Below are 16687 nucleotides of genomic sequence, written 5' to 3'. Positions count from 1 at the left end.
AAGAAGGTAAAGCAGCTTTCCCAAGATCACACAGGTAGCCAGTGCTGGCTTCCATTTAAACCCAGGTAGTCTAACTCCAGAGTTCTCACTATTAACAGCTAACTAGAGGAGTGTTCATGCTCTTTATTAGTTTTTCAACATCCTAATCTCTGACTTCCTCCTCCCAGGATGCTGGCTTTCAAAGCAACAGCTCAGCTCTTTATCCTGGGTTGCACATGGTGTCTAGGCTTCCTACAGGTGGGTCCAGCTGCCCAGGTCGTGGCCTACCTCTTCACCATCATCAATAGCCTCCAGGGCTTCTTCATCTTCTTGGTCTACTGCCTTCTCAGCCAACAGGTAAACACTGACCCCTTTCTTTGTTACTTTAAACTTAAGAAAATTTTGGAAATGGAGTTTAATGGGGATTTAAGTCAACATTCTCTAAATGTTCCATATGAGATTATAATCCACCTATAAACACTCTCTATTTTCTCTACTTTAAAAATGCTACTAGTTGTTAAGATACATCATTTATTAACACATTTCAGAATATAAATAATTGCTATGTCAAAAAAAAATGCCTTTTTCTCAGTTTTCCCACTTGTAATAGTCAGCTAATGCTGTGTAACAAGCAACCTCAAAAATCCCATTGGTTTAAACACAAATATTTGCTTTTTTTATTCATGGGTCGATGGGTCTGTTGGGGTTCACATGATCTTAGCTGAGCTCAGCTTGCCTTTGCTCCAGGACGCAGATCAGGTTTAGGCCTGCTCCTTGTGACTCATCCTGAGGCTTAGGCAGAAGTGGGAGCAACTCCCCAGCGAATATTCTTCTCCTAACAATGGTGAAATCACAAAGAGGCAGACCCTACTGGGCAAGGTCACTCAAGCCTGTGATTCTTCTTACATCGCCTCCACTAATATCCCATTAGCCAAAGCAAGTCACACGGTCAAGCCCAAAGTTAATGGGAAAAGAACACTCAACCCACCAAGAGACTAAGACAGACTGTAATACAACTAGAAAGGAGTGAATCATGGAGATCAACAATGCAGCTAACACACCGCTTCACCTGAATTCTTTTTTTTTTTTCCAACTATTATTTTATTTACATTACTGTCTTAAGTTACATGGAAAAAGACACCCAAGCAGTTCTGCCTTATTTCAGAAAAAGTTTCCAATCAGCAGGGTGCAGTGGCTCACGCCTGTAATCCCAGCACTTTGGGAGGCTGACATGGGCAGATCACTTGAGGTCAGGAGTTCCAGACCAGCCTGATGAACATGGTGAAACCCCCATCTCTACTAAAAACTACAAAAAAATTACCCAGGCATGATGGAGGTGCCTGTAATCCCAGCTACTCGGGAGGCTAGACAGGATAATCACTTGAACCCAGGAGACAGAGGTTGCAGTGAGCCAAGATCGCACCACTGCACTCCAGCCTGGGCAACAGAGCAAGACTCCGTCTCAAAAAAAAAGAGAAAAAGGAAAAGCTTCCAGTCAATACCAAGTATATGGTGCCGGGATTACAGGCATAAGCCACCATGCTGGGCTGATTTATCTCTTCTTCTTCAACACATATCAGATGATACATGCCTCTCAGAGCCCTCACTGTCCCGAACTAGGTCACATTCCAGAATCACACAGCCTTCCTTGTAACACTGGCTGTCTTCAGGGGCAAACTCATAGATCCATCCCAGTCTGCTATTGCAGTTTTTGCAACTCGCATCTCAAACCATGGAACAGCAGTGGGCACGATGAGGTCTTGAACTTCACTGTACTGCAGGTTAACTGCCTTGTTAAAGAGAAACTGGGGCCAGGCACAGTGACTCATGCCTATAATCCCAACACTTCAGGAGGCTGAAAAGGGAGGCAGAACTCATCTCCACTTGGTTCGAAGGCACCACTGGCAGAGCATTTGTTTCTTCATCATCATCATCATCATCCTTTTTTTTTTTTTTTTTTTTCTGAGACAGAGTCTCGCTCTGTCACCCAGGCTGAAGTACGGTAGCTCAATCTTGGCTCACTGAAACCTCCGCCTCCCAGGTTCAAGCGATTCTTCTGCCTCAGCCTCCTGAGTAACTGGGACTACAGACACATGTCACCACGCCTGGCTAATTTTTTTTTTTTTTTTTTTTTTTGTATTTTTAGTAGAGACAGGGTTTCACATGAGCATACGAAAAACACTTATGTGTACTCTTCCCTCAGTTTATCTCAGTTTTTGAGGCATATCATAGCATCCAGTTTTTGTTTGTTACTTGTTTTTGTGTTGTTTTGTTTTTTGTTTTGAGACAGAGTTTTGCTCTTGCTGCCCAGGCTAGAGTGCAATGGCACAACCTCGGCTCACTGCAACCTCCATGTCCCGGATTCAAGCGATTCTCCTGCCTCAGCCTCCCGAGTAGCTGGGATTACAGGTGCACGCCTCCACACCCAACTAATTTTGTATTTTTAGTAGAGACAGGGTTTTCCATGTTGGTCAGGATGGTCTCGATCTCCTGTCCTCATGATCCGCCCGCCTCAGCCTCCCAAAGTGCTGGGATTACAGGCGTGAGCCATCGCGCCTGGCCTAGCATTCAGTTTTTAAAGATATATATAGTTTTATTTCGTATGGCTACTAAATTCAAAACACTTTGTCTGCAACTGAACAGTAGTGTGTGTCTTCCAAGAATGTCCCTTACTAAGGGGTGCTCAGGGATAATCTAGACTGCATGCTGTCTCCAAAATGGAACCCAGCCAGGCGTGGTGGCTCAAACCTGTAATCCCACACTTTGGGAGGCCGAGGCAGGTGGATCATCTGAAGTCAGGAGTTCAAGACCAGCCTGGCCAACGTGGTGAGACCCCATTTCTACTAAACAATACAAAAATTAGCCAGGTGTGGTTGCACATGCCTGTAATCCCAGCTACTCAGGAGGCTGAGGCTAGAGAACCACTTGAACCTGGGAGGTAGAGTTTGCAGTGAGCTGAGATCATGCCATTGCACTCCAGCCTTAGCAACAGAGCAAGACTCCGTCTCAAAAAAAAAAAAAAAAAAAAAAGAAATTACTCCAGAGGGTTTCATTTTGTTTATATAACAAGTATAAGCATTCATTGCTTGTGTTATTGTTATGTATTTATTTATGTGTAGGTATGAGTGTTTATGGCATATCAGAATAGTTCTTACCAGTAGCAATTGTGTTCCTACCACGGGACAGTTAGCAATGTCTGGGGAAATGTTTGTCATAACTGGAGTGGGGTTTGCTACTGGCATCTAGTGGGTAGAGGCCAGGGATGCTGCTAAATATCCTAAACAATGCACACAGGATAGCCTTCTCCAGCAAAACATGATCCAACCCAAGACGTCAATAGTGTCAATGTCGGGGTATCATGATATGGCAGATGCTGTCCATGGCCCTCTCTTTTTTTTTTTTTTTGAGACGGAGTCTCGCTGTGTCGCCCAGGCTGGAGTGCAGTGGCCGGCTCTCGGCTCACTGCAAGCTCCGCCTCCCGGGTTTATGCCATTCTCCTGCCTCAGCCTCCCAAGTAACTGGGACTACAGGCGCCCGCCACCTCGCCCGGCTAGTTTTTTGTATTTATTTTTAGTAGAGATGGGGTTTCACCGTGTTAGCCAGGATGGTCTCGATCTGCTGACCTCGTGATCCACCCGTCTCGGCCTCCCAAAGTCCATGGCCCTCTCATATCCCTTTGGCTTCTGTCTCTACATGCTTGGAGTTACTTGTTGCGAACACATATAACTGTGCCTGAAGGCTTCATACTGCCCACAGGACATGCCTGGCCCATGCACAGGGCAAACTGGTGATGCCAAAGAGTAATGGCCCTTGAGAGTGGCCATCAACCCATGACTGATGGGAGCTGGTGGATAAATACCCCAGCTCCCACCTCCTTCAGGCAAGTTGACTCTAAGGTAGTTCCATGCTGCACCCCAGAGCTCCTGAATGGGACTGAGCCCCAGATTTCCACAATGGAAATATCCTTAATTATGCATTCTTTACCAGCTGCCTTCTCTTCCCTGTGCTGCTTCCTCATTGCCCTACTGGTGCTTCTTGGGATCACCCCTCAAATAAACTCCTTACACTTCAACCCTTGTTGCAGGGTCTGCTTCTGAGGTGCCCAAAACCAAGACACATTGAAGGGTACTACCAAAATATTATTGGTGATTTTCACTAGATTGAGGAATTATATGTAACTTCTATTTTCTTTCTTTTGCATATGCATATCTTATAAATTTTCTATCTTTTTCTTTTCTTTTTCTTTCTTTTTTTTTTTTTTTTTAGACGAAGTGTCACTCTGTCTCCTAGGCTGGAGTGCAGTGCTGCGATCTCAGCTCACTGCAACCTCCGCCTCCCAGGTTCAAGCAATTCTCCTGCCTCAGCCTCTGGAATAGCTGGGGTTACAGTCATGCGCCATGTCTGGCTAATTTTTGTATTTTTAGTAGAGATGGGGTTTTGCTATATTGGTCAGGCTGGTCTTGAACTCCCGACCTCAGGTGATCCGCCCGCCTTGGCCTCCCAAAGTGCTGGGATTACAGGTGTGAGCCACCATACCCGGTCATAAATTTTCTACAACAATTATATATGCTGTAATGGAAAATTTGTATTGTAGTAAAATATATATAATATAAAATTTACCTTTTAAATCATTTTTAAGCGTACCACTAGTAGCATCACATTCGCGATCTTGTGCAACCATCACCAACATCCATCTCCGGAACTTTATTCATCTTCCCAAACTGAAATTCCATCCCCATTAAACACTAACTCCCCACTCTCCTTCCCCCCAGGCCCTGGAAACCGCTATTCTACTTTATGTCTACATGGATGTGACTACTTTAGGTACCTCATATAAGTAGAACCATACAGTATTCGCCTTTCGTGATCAGTTTATTTTACTTAGGCTGATGTCCTCAAGGTTCATCCATGTGGTAGAATATGTGTCAGAATCTCCTTCCTTTATAAAATTGAATCATATTCCATTGTACGAATAGACCATGTTTTGTGAAAATAAACAAATAATAATACATCTCTATCCTCTTCCTGACTCACTGACCTTTCTGCTCTTCACCAATGTTAGCAAAACCCATCCAGGTATTTCCTTTGATGTTCCAGGTCCAGAAACAATATCAAAAGTGGTTTAGAGAGATTGTAAAATCAAAATCTGAGTCTGAGACATACACACTTTCCAGCAAGATGGGTCCTGACTCAAAACCCAGTGAGGTAAGTGAACATGTGAATTGTTCTAATGTCTTATATACTCCTCTCTTGACACTGCAAACTTCCTCTAGTTTGGGGGTTTTTGTTTGTTTGTTTGTTTTTGTTTTTGTTTTTGTTTTAAGTTCCAAGGTTACATGTATGGGATGTGCAGGTTTGTTACACAGGTAAACGTGTGCCGTGGTGGTTCGCTGCACCTATCAACCCATGACCTAGGTAATAAGCCCAGCATTGACTGGGCATGGTGGCTCATGCCTGTAATCCCAGCATTTTGGGAGGCCGAAGTGGGTGGATCACCTGAGGTCAGGAATTCAAGACCAGCTTTACCAACATGGTGAAACTCCATCTCTACTAAAAATACAAAAATTAGCCGGGCATGGTGGTGCGCACCTGTAGTCCCAGCTACTGGGGAGGCTGAGACAGGAGTATCACTTGAACCTGAGAGGCCGAGGTTGCAGTGAGCCAAGATTGCACCATTGCACTCCAGCCTGGGTGACAGAGCGAGACTCCATCCAGAAAAAAAAAAAAAAAAAAAAAAAAAAAAAACAAAAAAACAGCGTGTATTAGCTCTTTTCCCTAATGTTCTCCCCCTCCAACCTCTCCCCACAGGCCCCAGTGAGTGTTGTTCCCCTCCCTGTGTCCATTTGTTCTCATTGTTCAGCTCCTACTTATAAGTGAGAGCACGTGGTGTTTGGTGTTCTGTTCCTGTATTAGTTTGCTGAACTTCTTCTAGTTTTTTAATTTATATTTTCCTTTTTTTTTTTTTTTTTTTTTTTAAAGAGACAGGGTCTTGCTCTGTCGCCCAGGCTGGAGTACAGTGGCACAATCATAGCTCACTGCAGTTTCGATCTCCTGGGCTCAAGCAATCCTCCCATATCAGCTTCCCGAGGAGCTGGGACCACAGGTGTGCACCACCATGCCCTGCTAATTTGTTTTTATATATAGAGAGATGGGGTTTCCCTATGTTGCCCAAGCAGGTCTTGACCTCCCAGCTCAAGCAGTCCTACCACCTCAGCCTCCCAAAGTGCTGGAATTACAGGTATGAGCCACTGCACCCGGCCTATATTTTCCCTTTTCAAAGATATGCTCATGTTATTCAATTTCCACAATGTAGGCCTGACACAGTGGCTCACGCCTGTAATCCCAGCACTTTGGGAGGTCGAGGCAGGTGGATCACGAGGTCAAGAGATTGAGACCATCCTAGCTAACACAGTGAAACCCCGTCTCTACTAAAAATACAAAAAAATAGCTGGGCGTGGTGGCGGGCGCCTGTAGTCCCAGCTACTTGGGAGGCTGAGGCAGGAGAATGGCGTGAACCTGGGAGGCGGAGCTTACAGTGAGCCAAGATCATGCCACTGCACTCCAGACTGGGAGACAGAGCAAGACTCCGCCTCAGAAAAAAAATAAATAAATAAATTTCCACAATGTAAAATAACAATAATAAAAAGGAAACCGGGGCCGGGTGCAGTGGCTCACACCCATAATCCCAACACTTTGGGAAGCCGAGGTGGGCAGGTCACCTGAGGTTGGGAGTTCGAGACCAGCCTGACTAACATGGAGAAACCCCATCTCTACCAAAAATACAAAATTAGCTGGGCATGGTGGCACATGCCTGTAATCCTAGCTACTTGGGAGGCTGAAGCAGGAGAATCGCTTGAATCCGGAAGGCAGAGGTTGCAGTGAGCCAAGATCGCACCATTGCACTCCTGCCTGGGCAACAAGAGCAAAACTCCATCTCAAAAAAAAAAAAAAAAGAGGCCAGGTGTTGTGGTGTTGTAGTCCTAGCTACTTGAGAGGCTGAGATGGGAGGATCGCTTGAGCCCAGGAGTTTGACACCAGCCTGGGAAACATAGGGTAGCTTTGAGGAGCTAGTCTGAGTACAAACTCGCTTTCCTGGAGGGTATGAGGAAGAGTCCTCTTCCTGATAACCTGGTTTGAGTTCCTCATTCTTGTTATATTTTTCCTCAGTGACTCCTCTCTACTCACTAACAGCACTTAGGCTGGTTTTCAGATGTATTCTTGTTGTGCAAAGATATATGAGTAAAACGTATCAAGAACCAATGCAATCTAACACAGACTCCCACTGGGGGAAATTTACAAGCATAGGCATAGCAGAGTGATCTTCTTCCCCCAAATGCCCCCTGTACATAAAGATGTGGATGTGAGCCCCACAGAGTGAGGGTACGCCATGGAAGAGGCTCCAGGATACGGATTCTGCCCCAGTTGCTCTGCATAATTACAGAGGATGAGTGCAGGGAATCATGGGACCTTCCTGGGGGAGGAAATGGCCCTGTTAGAAAGATGACATTTCTGGAATCTGGTTGCTGGTATTCTGTTCTTCCATTGCACTAACTCAGGCTCAGTGTACCACAGAATGAGCTTCCTGCACTATGTGACATTTCGTTCCATATTTGGCTTTTTGAATAAATGACAGAATAGATGTTTAAAAAGAAGCTGGGCGTGGTGGCTCACACCTATAATCCCAACACTTTGGGAGGCCAAGGCAGGAGGATCACTTGAGTCCAGGAGTTTGAGACCAGCCTGGGCAACATAGTGAGACCCCTGTCTCTTCCTTTCCTTTTTTTTTTTTTTTTTTTAAGACAGAGTCTCATTCTGTTGCCCAGGCTGGAGTCCAGTGGTGTAATCTCAGCTCACTGCAACCTCCACCTCCTGGGTTCAAGTGATTCTCCTGCCTCAGCCTCCCCAGTAGCTGGGATTACAGGTGCCCACCACCACACCCAGCTAATTTTTTTGTATTTTTAGTACAGATGGTGTTTCACCATATTGGCCAGGCTGGTCTCGAACTCCTGACCTCAAGTGATCCACCCACCTTGGCCTCTCAAGTGCTGAGATTACAGGTGTGAGCCACTGGGCGTGGTGGCAGGCATCTGTAATCCCAGCTACTCAGGAGACTGAGGCAAGAGAATCACTTGAACCTGGGAGGCAGAGGTTATGATGAGCCAAGATCGCACCATTGCACTCCAGCCTGGGCAACAAGAGTGAAACTCTGTCCTTAATTATTCTCAACAAGAGTAGAAGTGCTGACTGTTGACTGTGACCTATGAAAGGTTTCCCAGATAATCCAAAATAATTCCCAAAGCTGCCAGCATTCTAGATACTGGTTCTCCATAATGGAATAAGGAAAATCATTTTTATTATTATCACTTAACATTGTGGAAATTGAATAATATGAGTGTATCTTTGGATGGGGAAAATATCAAATATAACCTGGGTAATAGAGTGAGACCCTGTCTCTACAGAAACATCAAAGAATTAACCAGGTGTGGTGGTGCATGCCTGTAATTTCAGCTATTTAGGAGGCTGAGGCAGGAGGATTGCTTGAGCCCAGGAGGCAGAGGTTGCAATGAGCCAAGATCATGCCACTGCACTCCAGCCTGGGTGACAGAGCAAAACCCTGTCTAAAAAAAAAAAAAGAAAAATTATATATATATACACACACACACACACACACGTATGCATATATATATGAATCTCTCTTTAAGGAATATATTAGCTTTGGCCAGACATGGTGGCTCATGCCTGTAATCCCAGCACTTTTGAGAGAACAAGGTAGGAGGATTGCTTGAGGTCAGGAGCTTGAGACCTACCTGGGCAACAAAGTAAGACCCCATCTCTATAGAAAAATCTCTGTGCTTCTATTTTTTAGGCACAAAGTTTGAGTAAAAAGCTAATGAAACTCTTCTTCTATGGACAAATTTGACCTTGGGTTAACTTTCTAACTCTGCTCCCAAGAAACTTGATAAAGTTGGAAGATCAGTTAGGTTGCTGGGCAATGTTCCCTATGGGAAAAATCATGCTTGACTTGTAAATTGCATCTGTGAATGAACCATAAATACCAGGAAGGAAGACATAACTTTGAACTTCTTGCACACAGCTCTTATAACTAGGCTAGGAACCACTAACCTCATAGGCTTCTTCAGGAGATGTTGGTTCCTCTGTGGATCTTGGGGCTGCTAAACCAAGCTGTTAGTTGTGGAGTGCAAAGAGAATATTTGTTGACTTCTACAGTGTGTCAGGCACTATGTTAGATAACGGGCATTCAAAGAGGAACAAAACCAACAAGACTCTAACCTTTCTTCATAGACAAAAAACATCCAGGGGACTGAAATTCCAGAGTGGAATATTATGTCTGAAAATTTATCAAAAAGAATAATTCTTCCTGCTGAATTTTTGATAAGTCTTCCCACTCTAAGCCAAAGAAGACCACATCTGCCCTAGGATTTTTAAATGCTAGGAGATCATGCCATCCTTGCCTGCTGGTTCAAGCTGGGTTTAAATCACTCCTGCTCTCTCTCCATGTTGTTGATTTTTGTTTGTTTGCTTTATTTTACCCTTACATCCACCTTTAATCTAAACCTCTTTTATAGGGGGATGTTTTTCCAGGACAAGTGAAGAGAAAATAATAGAACTAGAACATTCAACTCCGTATGGAATATCATACCCATGGATCTTTTTGGCATTATGAAGAATGAAGCTAAGGACAAGGGACTTCATTAGACATATCATCCTTGGAGAGGAAGTAATCAACCTTTACTTCCCAAAGTGTTTGTTCTGCATAATAGGCTCTCAAAAAATGTGTGGTAAATTGCACTTCTCTTCACTATGCTGTATTCTGTCAATGCTTATCCCTGGAAACCCAAAACGTGACCACTGCAAATATTTCCTTGACTTTTTGTAAATGAAGAGGTCCTTTACCTCAAGTTCTTAGTCCCACTCATCCTAAACTTGCCCCCTTTTTTTTTAAGACAGGGTTTCACTCTGTCACCCAACTGGAGTGTAGTGGTATGATCATAGCTCACTGCAGCCTCAAATTCCAGAGCTCAAATGATTCTCCCACCTCAGCTTCCCAAACTGCTGGGATTACAGGCATAAGCCACTGCAACCAGCCATAAACTTGCTCTTCTTTTTTCTTTTTTTTTTTTTTTTTGAGATGGAGTCTTGCTTTGTCACTCAGGCTGGAGTGCAGTGGCACGATCTCAGCTCACTGCAAGCTGTGCCTCCTGGGTACACAGCATTCTCCTGCCTCAGCCTCCCAAGTAGCCGGGACTACAGGAACCCACCACCACGCCCGGCTAATTTTTTGTATATTTGGTAGAGACAGGGTTTCACTGTGTTAGCCAGAATGGTCTCGATCTCCTGACCTCATGATCCTCCCACCTTGGCCTCCCAAAGTGCTGGGATTACAGGTATGAGCCACCACGCCTGGCCTAAACTTGCTCTTTAAACTCACTCATTCCCTCAAACCATTAGCTTCCTACTGGCTTTACTTCCTTGCTAGAAACAGGCTAACTTACTTTTTTTTTTTTTTTTTGAGATAAGAGTTTCGCTCTTGTTGCCCAGGATGGAGCGCAATGGTGCAAGTGCAACCTCCACCTCCTGGGTTCAAGCGATTCTCCTGCCTCAGCCTCCCAAGTAGCTGGCATTACAGGCATGCACCACCACGCCCGGCTAATTTTGTATTTTTAGTAGAGACAGGGTTTCTCCATGTTGGTCAGGCTCGTCTCGAACTCCCAATTTCAGGTGATCCACCTGACTTGGCCTCCCAAAGTGCTGGGATTACAGGCGTGAGCCACCGTGCCCGACCCAGGCTAACTTCTTTTTTTTTGAGACTGAGTCTCACTCTGTCGCCCAGGCTGGAGTGCAGTGATGAGATCTAGGCTCACTGCAACCTCCGCCTCCTGGGTTCAAGTGATTCTCCGGCCTTAGCCTCCTGATAGCTGGGACTACAGACACATGCCCCCATGCCCAGCTAATTTTTGTATTTTTAGTGGAGACAGGGTTTCACCATGTTGGCCAAGCTGATCTCAAACTCCTGACCTCAAGCAGTGATCCACTTGCCAGGGCCTCCCAAGGTGCTGGGATTACAGACATAAGCCATCGCACCTGATGAGAGATTTTAAGCGTTGTCACCACCAAAAAATATATATATATACATTGTTATATGAGGTAATCATATATTGATTAGCTTGACTTAGTAATTCCACAATGTAGACATATTTCAGAACATCCTGTTGTACATGAAAATATATACATTTTTTGTCTATATAAAACAAATAAATGAATAAATATTTAAAGTGTAAAAGAGCCTGGACTCTAAATTATGCTGTCCCTCCAAATAAAAGTTTATTTTGCAAAAAGTAAAAAAATAATTAAAGAATGTAAGAAGATTAAGTGCATACCCAAAAGTTCTAGTTCTATGGAACTTAATAAAAAAGGAATACATTTAAGAAGAAATTTTGCTGGATGATTTTTATTTTTCTTTAGCACCTGTCTGCTATTGATGCTGGGTGATATTTTTTTTTTTAAGTCATCACTCTCAAAAGCCAAATTTGAGTCTTTGAAGACCACATGGGAGAAACAGCTCAAAGCACTGGGGAAAAAAGGCCAAAAGATTAAAATCTTGGAAGAATAAAAGGAAGACTGGGGTGTTTAATATGAGAATAATAGGGATTTTGAAAGAAAAGAGAGGACACGGCCAGGCACGGTGGCTCACGCCTGTAATCCTAACATTTTGGGAGGCCAAGGCAAGTGGATCACCTGAGGTCAGGAGTTTGAGACCAGCCTAGCCAACGTGGTGAAACCCTGTCTCTACTAAAACTGCAAATATTAGCCAGGCATGGTGGTGGGTGCCTGTAATCCCAGCTACTTGGGAGGCTGAGGCAGGAGAATCACTTGAACCTGGGAAGCAGAGGTTGCAGTGATTCAAGATCGCACCACTGCACTCCAGCCTGGGCAACAGAGGGAAAGACTCTAAGAAAGGGAAGGGGAGGGGAAGGGAGGGGAGGGGAGGGGAGGGGAGAAGGAAAGAAGGAAAGAAGGAAAGAAAAGAGAGGACACATGTTCAGGCCCCTTCTATCCAAAAAGTCTCCCTTAATCTGCTTTCCTGCTACAATAGCCACTCTATCTCTCCTCCTCTTCACAGCCAAAATTCTAGAAAAAAAGGCCGAGTGTGGTGGCTCATGCCTATAATCCCAGCACTTTGGGAGGCCAAGCCGGGTGGATCACCTGAGGTCAGAAGTTCAAGACCAGACTGACCAACATGGAGAAAACCCCTCTCTGCTAAAAATACAAAATTAGCCAGGCTTGGTGGCTCATGCCTGTAATCCCAGCTACTCGGGAGGCTGAGGCAGGAGAATCACTTGATCCCGGGAGGTGGAGGTTGCGGTGAGCCGAGATCGTGCCATTGCACTCCAGACTGGGCAACAAAAGCGAAACTCCATCTCAAAAAAAAAAAATAATAATTCTAGAAAAAAGAAGTTGTTTCCACTGTGTGGCCTTCACTTCCTCCAACCTCCTCACTGTTCAACCACTGCAATTTAACTTCTGCTTCCAACACACCAAAGGATGAATCAACGTTCCAAATGCTTCCTCGGTGCAAAGTCCACTGGTTGTTTCTCAGTCTCACCAAACTTGACCATTGGGTCAACATCTGACTCCGTTGATCATTTTTTTTTCTTCTTGAAGCGTTCCCTTCTCTTGGCTTCCCTCATGCCACACTGTCCTCCTATAAGGACAGTCAAGTCATTCTGGTTTTCCCAGGACTTTCCCAGGTTTAGTACCAAAAGTCCCACAATCCAGGAGTCCCTCAGTTCCAGGCAAACCAGAACCATTTCGCAAACTCATCTTTGATGATGACACTCATCCCATAGCGTCATCGTTTGTGTTCTCCCAAAAGCAGACTCTGAGACAAGGAGTTTAGTGCATGCAGGTAGATTATTTTGGAGATGATCCCAGGAAACACCAATAGGGGTGTGAAGAAATGAGGCAGGGCTGGGCGCGGTAGCTCACACCTGTAATCCTAGAACTTTGGGAGGCTGAGATGGAAAGATCGTGAGGTCAGGAGTTCGAGACCAACCTGGCCAATAGGGTGACACATCGTCTCTACTAAAAATACAAAAATTAGCAGGGCATGGTGGCATAGGCCTGTAGTCCCAGCTACTCGGGAGGCTGAGGCAGAAGAATCACTTGAACCCTGGAGGCGGAGGTTACAGTGGGCGACACAGCAAGACTCCATTAAAAAAAAAAAAAAGAAGAAGAAGTGAGGCAGAGAAAGAACAAGATATGCTAAAAGATGTGTTATTGATGGGCGCAATGGCACACATCTGTAGTCCCAGATACTCGGGAGGCGAAAGCAGGAGGATCGCTTGAGCCCAGGAGTTCAAGGTTGCAGTGAGCTGTAATTGCACCACTGCACTCTAGCCTGGGCAACACTGTGAGAACCTGTCTCTGTAATCTTTTTTTTTTTTTTAGCAGAATCTCGCTCTGTTGTCCAGGCTGGAGTGCACTGGCATAATCCCAGCTCATTGCAACCTTCGCCTCCTGGGTTCAAGCAAATCTCCTGCCTCAGCCTCCTGAGTAGCTGCGATTATAGGCACACATCACCATGCCTGGCTAATTTTTGTATTTTTTAGTAGAAATGGGGTTTTGACATATTGCCCAGGCTGGTCTCGAACTCCTGGCCTCAAGTGATCCACCCGCTTCGGCCACCCAAAGTGCTGGGATTACAAGCGTGGCCCACCACACCTGGCCAGAGACGCTGTCTCTCTAAAAAAACTTTTTTTTAATTAACCAAAAATGTGTTAGTTGAGCAGGCTCTGGGCAGGTGGAGCTTTACCCCAGTGGGGACTTTCAGGAGATAATGTGGAACATGCATCTCAGAGTCGTCTCTCCTGAGGAACGAGGGAGCTGGGGAGGGAAATGGAGGTTACAGTGAGCCAAGATTGTACCATTGCACCACTGCACACTCACTCCAGCCTGGGCAACGGAGCAAGACTCTATCTCAAAAAAAAAATAAATAAATAAAAATAAAAAGAAGGCAGCTGTAGAAAGAGATCAACAGTGGGAGGCACAGATGGAATCTGAATCCCAGTTGTGCCACTTACCCACTAAATGACAATGAACAAGCCATGAGACCCCCCGGGGCCTCAGTTTGCCCAGGTATAAAATGGGGTTGGTTAGCCAAATGTGGTGGCACACACCTGTAGCCACAGCTACTTGGGAGGCTGAGGTGGGGGGATCACTTGAGCCCGGGACGTTGAGGCCACAACAAGCTATAATTGCACCACTGCACTCCAGCCTGGGTGACAGAGTGAGATTCTGTCTTTAAAAAAAAAAATGGGGACTGGGCACAGTGGCTTATGCCTGTAATCCCAGCATTTTGGGAGGCTAAGGTAGACAGATCACTTGAAGTCAGGGGTTCAAGATCAGCCTGGCCAACATGGCAAAACCCCATGTCTACTAAAAATACAAAAATTTACCGGGCATCAGGGTGCACCTGTAATCCCAACTACTTGGGAGGCAGAGGCAGAAGAATCGCTTGAACCCAGGAGCTAGAGGTTTCGGTGAGCCGAGATCACACCACTGCACTCCAGCCGGGGTGACAGAGTGAGACTCTGTCTAAAAAAAAAAAACAAAATAAATAAAATAAAAAGATTGGCAGGGGTTGGTAAATATTCCAACCTCACAAGGTTATGGTGAAGATTCAATAAGAGCCACTGCATTTATCTACTACCCAATATATGTTTGATAAACCATGGTTATCATTTTTATCCAACTGTTGCTCCCCTGGACCTAAAGTGGTAAAAAATGACCTCTTTCATGTTTACCTCTCTGCAATTAGATAATCATGAGAGATGTGGAAGGAAGATAGGTTGGGACCAGCTCCACCAGGGGCCTCCTAGAGATGTGACCACAGACCCCGCTTCCCCATTTCTCAATACGCGTATCAGAAAACACTGAACTTCCCTCTTCTGATATATGGGAACTTCCCCAGACCCCAGATAAAGTTGCTTGGAACAACAGTCCCCTGAGTGGAGGGTTTACAGCGAGACACCCACCCACTCAGCAGGCTGCAGACAGTACGGGGCAGGTGCAGAGGTGGGCGGAGGTGAGAAGAGAGGACAGAGAGGATCAAAACTTAGTAGTGGGGTCCTGCCTATGAATTGCCACTGCACTCCAGCCTGGGCAACATCTTGAGAACCCATCTCTTAAAAATAAATAAGGAAGCCGGGTGCAGTGGCTCACACCTGTAATCCCAGCACTTTGAGAGGCCAGGGAGGGCGGATCACTTGAGGTCAGGAGTTCACGACCAGCCTGGCCAATGTGGCAAAACCCTGTCTTACTAATAATACAAAAATTAGCCGGATGTGGTGGTGCGTGCTTGTAATCCCAGCTACTCAGGAGGCTGAGGCACGACAATCGCTTAAACCCCGGAGGAGGAGGTTGCGGTGAGCCGAGATCTTGCCACTGTATTCCAGCCTGGGTGACAGAGTGAGACTTCATCTCAAAAAACAAAAACAAAAACAAAAGATTTAGTAACGAAATAAAAGAACAAATCAAAGAAACAGGAAGTGAAGTCAGCTCTGACCTCCCCCACCACCTCCTCTCCTCACAGTCTCCTTGCTATAATCACTTGTTCTCAGACAAAACAGGCAAGACTCTGCTATTAATTAAGGGTGCTTGTTGGTCAATAAATGGATCGCAATCTTTGCACTTTGGGAGGCTGAAGGAGGAGGATCGTTCGAGATCAGGAGTTTAAGCCCAGTCTAGGCAACAAAGCAAGACCCCTGTCTATACAAAAAATAAATAAAATAAAATTATCTGGGTGTGGTTCTAGTTATACAGGAGTCTGAGGAGGGAGGATCGCTTGAGCCCAGGTGTTTGAGGCTGCAGTGAGCTATGATTACAACACTGCACTGACAGAGTGAGATCTTGTCTCAAAAAATAAAATAAGGCCAGGCATGGTGGCTCACACCTGTAATCCTAGCACTTTAGGGGGCTGAGGTGGGCGGATCACTTGACGTCAGGAGTTCGAGACCAGCCTGGCCAATACGGCAAAGCCCTGTCTCTACTAAAAATACAAAAATTAACCAGACGTGGTGGCAAACACCCGTAATCCCAGCTCTTCAGGAGGCTGAGGCAGGAGAACTGCTTGAACCTGGAAAGCAGACGTTGCAGTGAGCCGAGATCACGCCGCTGCACTCCAACCTGGACGACAGAGCAAGACTCTGTCTCAAAAAACAATAATGACAAATTGGTTGGTTTGGAGAATGTCTACCCACCCTTGGATGCAATTCAAGGATTGTTCAAAGGGAATATTATGTTGAGTTATGCCTAGCTGGGGGTAGTACCAGCCCTCTAATTGATATTTTTTGGTTGTCACATGGCCAGGGCAGGAGGGTCAGGCGGGGGTCACTCTGACAGTTTGTGAATGTTATAGGCAAAATTGTGCCACCCCTCCCAAATGCATATGTTGAAATTCTAATTCCCAGGACCTCATAATATTGCTATATTTGGAGACAGGGTCTTTAAAGAGGTCATTGTAGGCCCAGCACAGTGGCTCATGCCTGTAATCCCAGCACTTTGCGGGGACAAGGTGAGCAGATCGCTTGAGCCCAGGAGTTCAAAACCAGTCTGGGCAACATGGTAAAACCCCGTTGCTACAAAAAATACAAAAATTAGGCAGGCACAGTGGTGCACACCTGTAATC

The 16687-nt window shown here is 45.3% G+C and overlaps 1 protein-coding gene across 2 annotated transcripts in view; it reads left to right on the top strand.

Annotated features, from left to right (window-relative positions):
* Window positions 1-9799, top strand: part of ADGRE3 (adhesion G protein-coupled receptor E3) — a 59992-nt gene extending 50193 nt beyond the window's left edge. For both annotated transcript variants that reach the window (XM_045379790.3, XM_074026148.1), the window contains 3 exons: window positions 168-336; window positions 5077-5184; window positions 9567-9799. In XM_045379790.3, coding sequence (XP_045235725.2) covers window positions 168-336; window positions 5077-5184; window positions 9567-9602 — 313 coding nt within the window. In that variant the 3' untranslated portion in view covers window positions 9603-9799. The remainder of the gene's footprint in view (window positions 1-167; window positions 337-5076; window positions 5185-9566) is intronic.
* Window positions 9800-16687: the final 6888 nt, after the last annotated feature.

Source organism: Macaca fascicularis, chromosome 19 (assembly GCF_037993035.2).
Source record: "Macaca fascicularis isolate 582-1 chromosome 19, T2T-MFA8v1.1".
Lineage (NCBI taxonomy): Eukaryota > Metazoa > Chordata > Mammalia > Primates > Cercopithecidae > Macaca > Macaca fascicularis.
The sequence above is the reverse complement of the archived record's forward strand: the minus strand, read 5'-3'. Positions and strand labels throughout refer to the sequence as shown.